This window comes from Scomber japonicus, chromosome 21 (assembly GCF_027409825.1).
Source record: "Scomber japonicus isolate fScoJap1 chromosome 21, fScoJap1.pri, whole genome shotgun sequence".
Classification (NCBI taxonomy): Eukaryota; Metazoa; Chordata; class Actinopteri; order Scombriformes; family Scombridae; genus Scomber; species Scomber japonicus.
The window spans coordinates 15,953,473-15,965,375 of record NC_070598.1 but is presented as its reverse complement, the minus strand read 5'-3'; the positions used below and the strand labels follow the sequence as shown (position 1 = coordinate 15,965,375).

Genomic DNA, 11,903 nt, shown 5'->3' with positions numbered 1-11,903 from the left:
AATTATTAATCTGGTAAATATCACCACGATAACAGCAAATATCATCTTAAAAAATTATTGTCACTATTGCCTTTTTTTAAACTGCTGATTAAGAAATTGGCACTTTCGTGGTCTCTAGCTCTGCCTTTCTACTTGTAAGGCGACTTGTCAGGTGACAAGAAACTGGCAGCGTGGTACCTAAACCCTTCACTTAACTGGGTGTTTACATAACTGTCGTTAGGATGTGATGGATATTATATTAAAAGGTCTCTTTGGCCAGATAGAGAGAATGTCAGAGGAGGAAAGAATCAGAGGATGGGAGGATGAGTAGGGAACCAGGGAAGTGTCACAAGGATGAGATTGAAGCGTCTAAAGGCAGCTGGATTCAATCAGACTGTGTCAAGAGAGGATGGAGAGACGGGAAAGAAGCGGGTGATTAAAAAGGAGTCGAAAAAAACTCCTTAAACATTGCGCATGACTGTATATGTCAAATTTATCGTCACTATTTGACAGCAGGCATTTTCTGTGTGAATCTCAGTTCACTAGATACAGTAAGTAAATCCGCCAAAACTATAACAAAATGCAGTATATACAATACTAAAAGTGTTCCAGTGCATATGCTGTAGAGAATTAAGTCTATACAGTAAGTATACAGCAAATGGGTGATAATTAAAACACCTACTGTACATTGCAGCAGATATGCTGGATTCAAAAGGGAAATGATCATTTGTGACATTTTTTTTTACTTTAATACAATTGTAATGCAGTTAGATAGGTGTACATAAATAGACTGTGTCCATAATCTATATAATAGCATATGGTATGTGGTAGACTCTAAATAGCTGGTTAATTGTTTTTTGGTGAAAAAAGTTTCCATAGCACCTACCTGTGACATTATGTGTATTAAACTATTCACAACATGGCTGATAGTGTCGTCTTGCATCTTAAATAAGACGTGTTGTAAGGTTGGCTGTAATGTGAAATAAATGTGATGCTGTGTGACAACAAATGAAATAACTGCATAAACAAAAACACAATATCCATATTTCCACACTCCCACTAAAACAGAAATGTGATATTACCACCCTTCTGTGCTGCTGATGTGCATCTGCCTAAAGATGATGAAATCATTATCGTGTGCATGTGCGTGTGCGCATGTATGTCTGTGTGTGTATGTGCGTGTGTGTGTGTGTGTGTGCTTCTATCCAATCTGGATCCCTGGACGCACACGTGCACAGGCCTCTCTCCTCCAATTCACCTCTATTACTAGCTATAATCCCATTTCACACTCTATCGATCCCCAAAACTGTTGTTCACCGGAACCAGCAGCAAACACTGGCATTTCTCCCCATCATTTCTACACCATTGTTCTTTATTACACAAAGAAGCCCCCCTTTGTCTCAGAGCAAACTCAGCCCCGCTGAAATATGAATTATAAATGTATGGCTAATAAAAGAGAAGGGGGAAAAAGGAGAGAGAGAAGGGGAGAGAGATAGAGATAGAGAGAAGTGGTTGGTAGAAACATCAGAGAAAATGACTCCTTTACAAGAGTCTATTGATCAGTTTCTATCAAAGGGGGATGTCAGACATGAGATTACCTGGCAGTTTGAGCATTAGGTGCCGTGTGTTATAGCCCCGGGCCCTTGTACCGCTGCCAGAGGATTGTAAATAAAGCGGAGAGGAGAGAGCAGAGGGGAGTGTGTTGGGGTGTATGCTTGTGTGAGTTTTAGATTCTTCGTGTGTGTGTGTGTGTGTGTATGTATGTCAGTCTTTGTGAGTGTTCGCTGTTGTGTGCATTTTCTTTTTTTCTTGTGGTGTATTTGTGTGCATAACGTTGTGCGGCTGTGTGCCTACACCTTTTGGCTTATACCCAAAAGCAGTGTTGCAAGCCCATGAAACTTCAGAAAGAGAGAGAAAGAGTCTTGGGAGGCTTTGGGACGTCTCTCGGGAGCACCTTAGCCCGCTACGAATCCCGCAACAAAGCCAAAGGAAGCCCCTATGAAGCCTTATGAAGCTTTTATGAGGACCAGGCAGGGCCCAGCCTAGCCCCAACTTCTGATTCTGGGTTAGCCGGGTTTTCATCCCTCTCATGTTAAAGGTTAGCTGTGAGAGCAGGGTAATCTGACTGCAGATCTGTGATTACAGGCTGATGCTGTATGATGGGCTTTGAAGCTCATATGAAGGCGTTGAGAGGGAGAGATTGACAGAGAGTTAGATTATGGACTAATGTCATACCTTAAGTTGTGAAGCCAGTATAAAAGGGTCAAGAAAGTGAGAGGGTAAGGGGACCCAAGATCTTAGATTGTGGACTAATGTCATAACTTAACTCATGAAGCCACTAGAAACAGGTTGTAAAAGACCCCAGACCTTAAAATATGGACTACCGTTGTACTTTAAGCTACTATGAAGTGAGATATTCACAATCCTCTGTGGATCCTCATTTAATGTGGAAAATTGTGGCAGTATTTGGTCATCAATCCCTTCTAAACTAAACACACCCCCAATCTTATCTATTTGTCTAAAGTAAACACCTGGTGTGTGCATGTGTAAGTGCGGCTGTTTGCTCTCTGCTTTAGTGTGTATCTGTTTTTATATTTCCACAAATGTCAAGTTTTAGAGCAAGCTGTCCGCCTCTCCACTTTTTGTGTGTGTGTTTTAATTTCAGTGTCAGTGCGTATCTGTTCCTCTGCCCATGCGTGTTTAGGTGCAAATACAAGTATTTGTGTAATTGGTCAGTCTATGCAGCTAATTGCTCTCTCTGTGGTGGGAGGTGTCACTGAGGTCACCTCAAAACTAATGCCTTGAATGCGAATTTGATCCCCATCTCAAGTTTTCACATCTCTGCTTTATTGATTATTGAGATTCATAGCAAACTTTCACCTTGAGGTTCAGTAAAATAGCCAATGTAGGGTGCATACATACACAAACACACTCACACACACACACATATATAAAAGTGTTTGTGCATTGTTAAATATTTAGCAATTTCAGTTACCGCTTCAATTTTCCTCGGGCTTCAGTTTAAACAGTTTGGATGCTGCAAAACCATAAATTAATCATAGTTTTATTAAATGTAGATTTTCTTCTCTGTATTTCGTGCTTTCTGATATTGGTTTTAGCCTCTCCACCATTCAATCTGTCCCGCCACCGCCATAACAGCATGGTGCGTGGCCCTAAAAGCATTACAGCAATGCCCTAAACATTTCTCTACTTCTAGTTCTCACACTCAAATACACATGCACGCTCACAAAGTCAAGGTCCGTCCTGTAAATATTCAACAGACACACACACACACACACACACACACACACATACAGGAGCGCCCACACCTCTACATATTCAATGCACACACCTTCTCAATATTCACTAGCCTTGGCCACCGATGGCTGACAGTTTATGTTATATTCAATGAATACTGAATTTAGTGAAAAGGTTTTAAGAGCTATGAAGAAACATTGACTCACAAAACAGCATACATAACAAAAAAGGGAGGAAGGAAGCAAATCCGAAATTTTAAATTCAAACTGTAAAGGGCCTGCAAAAGTAAGGCTAACCAAGAAACCTGACTAGTGGTTTATTATGCACCCGCTCAGTGTGGTAAACTACTAAGTGTAGGACAATGGAGTTTTATTGCATGTAGACGGAGGAGAAGGCTGAAAAGTGAATGTGATTGAAGGGCTGCAGTCAGGAATATGAGCTCAAGTGGCCTCCTCAAGGTAAAGAGTGCCATCTATTGACATAGTTGGGGAGCGCTTCTTTTTTTTTCTCCCAACAAAAGGGCTCCTGCCCCGTCTGAGTGTAAGCAGCGCAATACATTCACTCCTTCCTTCTTCTTTGCCTCTGAAAGGCATTCAGTTCCTCTTCTGTGGAGTTTTTATTTTGCTATGAAGTTGACTTGCAGTTCATATTTTCCCACTTGTGTTGAACTTGACGAAAATCAATAATCACGTCTGTATATGCATGTTTTGTAAATGATTCTATTAACTGATACATGATGTGAAGTATCATGTAAATCTTTAGGCATATTTCTTTTAAATGTAAGATCAACTCAGACACAAGAGCTGACACTATTATATTACTATCTGAACTAGAAATCTCCTTTTTTTTCTTGCCTTATGGCCATTTCATTAAGGTCTGCTCTCTAATGAATCTTAACCAAGAGTGTCAGAAGTGAACTATTGCTCTTTATCTCACACTTTTCTTTTTCTGTCTCTCTCCACTCTCTCTCTCTCTCTCTCTCTCTCTCTCTCCTGCTCAGTGGAGGAGTTGGCAGCCTGTGCAGAGGAGGCGAGGCGGATGGCGGGGTGCCTGAATGAGGGAAAGCTAGCAGAGGAGAAAATAAGGTAAGAAGGGAGAGAGGGAAAGAGGCTTCCTCTCTTATCCCATTTCCCATCGTCCCCTGTGTAAGCTCAGTAATCAAAAACATTTAGATTTTTTTACGTGCACTGTACAGTAGGCTGTTTAACTGAACATGTGTTGAACAGAGCAGCCTTAAGCTTGAAGTAGTTACATTGTTCAAGAGAGTGTACAAAGCGAAATGCATAACTTTTTAGCCTGTCATACATTAAATGATCATTTTTGAAGATTTGAGGATCACACGATGTCAATGATGAACAGCAATTTCTATGTAGTTCATTACTGAAGAGAAATATCTAAATGTGTATTGATGGGACATGGTAAGTAAGCAGATGTGAGGTCGTGGAGTTCAGAGTTCAGAGGTGAGACCCCTGGTTGACCCCTGTGTGTCACCAGAGCTGCGGTGATGACATCAGCAAGCATGTATCACCCAGTAAGAGTGTGTGTTTGTGTGTCTGTTTGTGCATGCATAGTTGTGGTTGTGGCTTTGGCTTCGACATGACCTCACTGCAATGGTTCTCCGTCTCAGGGAGTTTCTCGGTTAAGTTGAGCCATGGAACATTTTCATCGTCAACCGACAATTTAAAACTCGGCATGGAGATTTTATAGGTTACATTCTGAATTATTACATTTTATTACATTTAAACCAATTTTAGGTACTGAATGGTAAAACAATCGCTGTGTCTGCATATTATATCCATTTGCAGAATCATGCTGTTTACTGTTAACCCAGTATTATCTAATAACTGCAAAGACATGAAAGGTTTTTAAGCAACAACACCATACTAATGGCTTCCATCTGTGCTGTGGGAAATCCCCTCCTTTCTCCACAGGATGCCTTCTCTCTTTCTTTCCTCTCTCTCTCCTACTCTGTTCATCCTATCATGTGTTCTCTCCATGGACCAATCTATCAGGCATTTTCTTTCTTTTTTGTTTTGGCTGTTCTGCTCCTGCTTCAGCTTTTACTACCACCGAGTTATTCGATTAGTATCTACAAGTTCACTGCTGAAACATTAAGTCAATGTGTTGAGACACGCAAAATTAGTCAGCTGTAATTTGTTTGGACAAAATATTTAAAATTAATGGGATTTTCTGCTTTCTTTCTAAAGTGCCTACACAACTTGTAATAGTTTGTCATATGCATTTTTATGAGTGTCTTTAGTTTTTGATTAAAACAGTACATAGCATAGCATCTTGGGGGTGTACTAGTGGCCTAAGGATTTATGATGCTGACAAATTACAATGTCCCCTGTTTCAAGTCCAGCTGGGGATCTTTGTTGCATGTCATTACCCATCTTTAACTCTCTAACGCTCATTTCCCATCAAGCTTCTACTGTTTACTATCCAATACAGGCAAAATATGTCCAAAAAATACAAAAAAAGAGAAAAAAATAATAATTGTGCATCATTTTTAAAGTAAATTATTGTTTGATTGGTTTTCTTCATCTTTTCTCACAGTAAATTTGAATACCTTTAAAAATACTGTACGAAATAAACATTTTGAACTTGTGTATATTTAATTTTTACTTTTTTTTTTACACTTTTTCAATCACACAATTAATCTATAAACTGATGACATAATCAGTAGTTGCAGTCCCTAAAACAATGTAGGATCTTGTGTCTTTTGCTACACTAGGTCTGTTTCTACATTTAATAAACTGAATAAGTAACTAAAGAATAAGTAAATAATATATGAACTCAGAGGGATAAATATTGGACTGTATATTTGTTTTCTGGGATGTTTTTTTGTATTTATCAATTTAAAAGAAATGCCAATAAAAATTAATGTTCAAATACTGACTTTGTGGTCTTTCTCTGCGTTGTTATTCGTTTTAACTGTAAAATCTATAATATGCTAAGTTCAGCTCACTGTTCCAAAACTTTTGTCTGGACAAAGCCCAAATATTTTGCTATTCCTAAACTTGTAATTTCTCATTTTTATATTTGCTTTTAATGGTGTGGGTCAAGAGTGGGGGTGGTTTGTTTTGCTCTGTGTGTGTATATGTGTGTGTGTGTGTGTGTGTGAGGACGGGGGGTTGGTGGGGGTGTTGAGGCTCACCGAGCGGCCAAAGCAAGCCTGTGGAGGGAGGTTTGTGGAAATGGTAATCATTTGTCGTATTGATCCCGCTGTAGCCAGGGCAGCCGGCACACACAAACTCGCTCACACACGTGTACACACACACTCACAGACACTAACTGACTCACATACACACAGACGCACAGTTGCGTGGCAGGAATAGACCCCTCCGTATTGATCCCCTTCACATTCCCTTAGCTCGGCTGCCACACACACTCACACATACAGTACACACACACACACACACACACACACACACACACACACACACACCTACTCACACTTTTGTGGGCCCGATGTTAACCGATCTGGATTTGCTAAAAACGTGAGACTGGAATGATAGAATAAAATATTTTAAATGTTACTTTAAAAGATTGATTTTAAACATGCATCTAGATATCAGGATGACTGAAATTGATTAACTGATTTTCAATAAATATTAAGCTTATTTGTAGTCATAATAATGATAATATGTAATAAGTTCCATTGGTTTATTTGTGTTGCAGGTCAATGGTTGTGAAGCTGGAGACAGAGGCAGGAGAGCTCAGGAAGAACCTCCAGCAGTCTGTCGATCAAAAACTGAAGGCACAGAGAGAGAAACAGGATGCACAGGACCAGGTAAATAAATACACACCAGACCTGAGTGACATAGCCTCGGCAAATACTCCACAATGTTTGTTGAAATCGGCTTGGAGCCCAGCACGGGTGGGGTGTTTGTCACTCGAGCCATTTAGATACTGTCAGGGATGCAGTTACTCATAAAAAACTATATCAGTTTCACCCCCTCAGAACATTTAAATGTAATTATCAGCCTATTGATTTTTGGAGCTGACCCTACTCTACTTTATTCTCAAGGTGGTTTAAAGAAATATTTGCCAGTGCTGTGTGAACCAGGTCTGTACTGTATAAATAAACACAAATACACCTAATGTAAAGGGGATGTTGGTGAACTAAGTCCTTGCTGATTCTCCTCTCCTCTCTTCTCCTCTCTTCTCCTCTCCTCTCCTCTCCTCTCCTCTCCTCTCCTCTCCTCTCCTCTCCTCTCCTCTCCTCTCCTCTCCTCTCCTCTCCTCTCCTCTCCTCTCCTCTCCTCTCCTCCCCCATGCCAAGGTCTCCCACAAGGTCTCCCACACCTTTCGTTCCTACCTCTTCTCTCCCTCGCTGCACCCCCTCTACCTTTTTGATGATTAGTGGCATATATCCGGTGCTAGAGCCCGGATTATCTTGTCCAAGAGAGGGAGGGGTGTATGCGGGACCTAAACCTGGCAAGGTGATTTGGAGCGTTAATTCCTGGGTGTAATATTCCCTGATATTCCCTAATGTTCTGGCTGGGAGCGGAGGGAAATCTCAAGGGAGAGTAGTTGTCAGAGCTGAGCCGCCGCTGTACAAAGGCAGAATGGATAATTAAGGGTAAAGCCAGGACGGGAAGTGATGTTCATTTAGATTCGACAAACTATGAATTCTGTCTTAAGATTCAGTGCTCCGTGCTGTTCTCTTGGATCTTGATTTTGCATTTTGTTCAGTTTCTTCTTAAACTTTTCGTTTTCTGTCTCCCTGTCTGCCTCTGTCTTTCTCTCTGTCTATTTTCCTGCTCTGCTTTTTTTCTCTTCCTTTCTTTTGCAGTATTTCTTTCATATATATTTCTCTCTTTCACCTTACTCTTTTTTTTTCATTCTGTCCTTGTGAATAATGCAGCTCACATAGCGTGGTTCTCCTTTTTTCTTTCAACATTAGTGCACCAGGGTTTGACAATAGTCATAGCCCAGGGCCAGTAAGACACTGACTTGGGTCAGTTGATTGGTCAGTCAGTAGCCAAGCAAAAAGAGTTCTCTATCTTTTTCTCAGCTGTTGAAAATCCTTTCATCTTTGCCTGCGCTGTGCGACCGAGCCCTCTTTTCTCTGCTGTACATTTTCTGATCAAACATATTGCTCAACATGCCAGAGTCAGTCAGAGGTCTGTCAAGTCAGAGTCTTGTATGGAGGGGACGAGGTAATGGCTATAGTGTATGAATTATCAAGCATAAAGGAAAGAACTGTTGCTTTTTAATGGAAGCAACTGTTTCCTTAGGCTGAAGTGTTGATTTGATTGCAATCAGTGTCACAATATTAATGAGAGTTTTTCTGACATTGATATATATTACAATGTGGCAACATTTCCTATTAAAATAATCAACATGATGTTATGTTCATTGAATTGTGTTCCACTGTTATGAATTATTGTTATGAATCAGGCAAAACTCCCCAGGCATGTAACACAATAACACTGAGAATTAATAGTTAGTAATTACTTTTTAATTACATCTCGCTTTCAATAATTAATTTCAGTTACAGGTTTTAAAAAAAAGATAACATGATATGTGTGTATCATTATGATACAGTTCAGCAATAACATTGAGAAATGGCTCAGCTCAACCTAAACATAGCCTCTTGTCACCATTTACAGGCAATCACGTTCTTACAATATTAAATAGAAATTGTTTTATTGTGATATTTTGGGGCACATGTATTCTTATTTACTTACTTTGTTTTTTATGCATTAAAAAAATGACTTTTTTCTAGAGGTAATGCATTGGGCTATATCTTGGTGGGGAGCAGTGACTTCCTAGAGAGGCTCCTGCCGGTCATTTCCAGGGCAAGAAATAACCCTGTTACCTCCAAATGGAGCCAGGCCAGCTTTTCCCCTGTCTCCATTTATTATGCTAAGCTAAACTAACTGGCCGCTGGCTATAGCTTCATATTTAACAGCCAAATCTTAGAGTAGTGTAAATCTTCACATAACTCTCGGAAAATAAGTTGATAAGCTTTTTTTCCAAAGAAATGCCAGTCGCATTCGTTAAAGCAGTTACAGCACAAACAGATGTTTTAACAAGAGCTAGTCCAACCCTCTATCAGGTGATTTTAATGGATTGACAACCCACATTAATTCCACAACTCATCCCTGTCATTTATGGATTTCTACATTTGTTTTAAGAGAAGCCTCAGTTCAATTTTTGAGTTCTGAAAATTCAGTATGATTTATGAACACAGTGTTTTAAGCTGTAATTTTAATACTTGGTCTTTTTAAAGCTGTTAAATCATTGCATTATTATCTTAAATGAATCTCATACATCTTGTAATTTGGGTTTTTTAGCCTATATTTGTGTTTGTTTTTTGTTTTGAAATGTGTGTATGTTCTTATCTGTGTGTGTGTCTATATATATGTGTATTCGCTGGCTGCCCCCTGTACTCATACACAATCCCATGTATCTCCCCTTTGCATATTTGCGGTCTTCCATCATCTCAGCAACATATGAACTTTTCAAGGAATTTGACTCCAAACAGTGTTTAAACCAGTGTGATGGCCGCTCTGACTATGATTCCTTCATTAGGTCCCAATCTTAGTTATTGACCAGCAGAAGATGAATTATCCGCTGGTGAAAAAAATCAAAGGGTTTGAAATGGTAAATGGTACACTACAGTGGCCTATAGAGGAAATCTATATTACAAATTGCCTCGGTGCACAGTAGCTGCACCTCAGATAGCTCTGTCTTTCTCTATGTGTACATCTTTGTATGCACAGTATGTAAGAGTGTGTGTGTGTGGGTTTGAGGTAAATGTGTGACACATTATAGTTATGTTTGTGTTTCTTGGGTCTGTTTAGTCTCCCCTTCTTGTCCATTTTTTAATACGGAGGATGTGCATGTGATCCGCCGGTCAATGTGTCTGCATGTGTCCCGATCAGCACACACGCAGACACACATATCAGTCAATCCATCCCCTCTGCATGGGTCCAGTTCAAATACAAGTCATGGTAAACACGAGGCATGTTTTTATGACTTCTGCTTCAAACACACACCATTACCAATCAGACCTCTCTCTCTCTCTCTCTCCCTCTCTCTCTCTCTCTCTCTCTCTCTCTCCCTCTCTCTCCCTGCCACACACACACATGCGCACGCACACATACAATCATTAGTCATTAGTGTGTTTACCTCAACATCTTTTAGCATGGAGTAAAAGATTTCAAACAGCTTTAATGAGAATTTGCAGGGATGTTTTCAGAAAGCAAAAGTTTATGAGCAAGAAAACATGCTCATAAACTTTTCTTAGTCCCCCAAAAACTTTACAACTATTGATGTCATCCTATAGAAATACAATTAGACAGTAGCTTTTAATCACTCTGTGTCAGTAGGGTGCCAGCCTAGTGATTAGAGAGACAAGCCTGGTATCCTTGAGCCCTGAATAACAGATAGTTCCAATAGCTTGCTTTATTCTGTACAGTTGGACATGGAGGTGGGCAAAGTAAAATGTTCCCTCAGTTTTCTTCATCTATCAAGCAGTGATAGACAGTGGTTAAGCTGCCTGACATAATTATTTTTAAGATACAAATATTTAAATCTTGACTTGTACAGTAAGTGTGTGTTTGTTTTCAGTTTGTGTGCACATACAGAAACTTGGCTATGTGGGTGCAAACATGAGCGTGATGTGTTTTCATTTTGGTGATGCGAGGGAGAGTTGGTCTCTGGAACGGTCTTATCTCTTCATTGATCTTGCTCATTATACCTGATAGAAGCCCCGAGTCTGGCCTAATTAGCTTACAATGACCTACACTAGATCATCATTTTAACACATACACACACACACACACACACACAGGTTCGATGATGGAGAAATGAGAACAGACAAATGAAGCTCATTTGTTTAGTTGATGAATAAAGAGAAGTGGTCCAAATTGTCTGACTGTTTAACCATGCAATGGTATTTGTTTAATGCATGTGCACATGGATGGGCATACATGTGTGTCCCATCACCGTCCCACACAGCTCATTAAGCTACAGTCTTGTAATTTATTTGAGAGATGGGACAGACAGTCGAGCAAGCAAACTTATCTGTTTTTCTCCTGTCTTACTTTCTATACTTTCTGTGTCCCTCTTAACTGTCACGCACAATTTTCCAAGACTAAAGACTACATCTCTTTGTTAGATGCATGTGTTTTCTGTCACTATGTATATTTTTAGTGTGTATAAACATATGTCAGAGCAAGAGGTATGCTTCAATAAACTAGTCAAATCTACTTCAGGAAGTCAGGGCAAGACTTTGAAAGAATCCAGCGTGCAAAGGCTCATGGGAGGGACTTTGTGATAAAAATTAATGCAGCAAAGGGTGGAAGAGGAAGAGACAGAAAGAATGAAACTCACCACACAGATCTGTTTCTCTCTCATTCTCAGGTCAGGTTTGGTTTTATAGTGATACAGTTATGAACTACCAAAACCTTTTGTTCTCTAAATGCTCATAAAATAGTGTTTACTTTGTTAGTTGTGGAAAGATGCCAAAGCAGATTCAAGGGGTCAAAATTCAAAATCATGGTCCAGGTATACAATATTTGATTAAATGAGTCTTTACAAACCACATCTGACACTCATCGAAGAGTGTCTTATTTATAACATTACTTGAGAATGCTATTTCTGCATTATAATTATTCAAGGTCAACCTTTGATCCTCCCACCTGGCTGCA

General features: G+C 39.7%; 1 protein-coding gene across 1 annotated transcript in view; it reads left to right on the top strand.

Annotated features, from left to right (window-relative positions):
• LOC128382335 (myosin-11-like) overlaps positions 1 to 11,903 on the top strand; it is a 95,149-nt gene that overhangs the window by 67,006 nt on the left and 16,240 nt on the right. Inside the window, 2 exon segments of the mRNA XM_053342335.1 lie at positions 4,238 to 4,322; positions 6,919 to 7,030. Of these exon segments, the coding sequence (XP_053198310.1) occupies positions 4,238 to 4,322; positions 6,919 to 7,030 (197 nt within the window).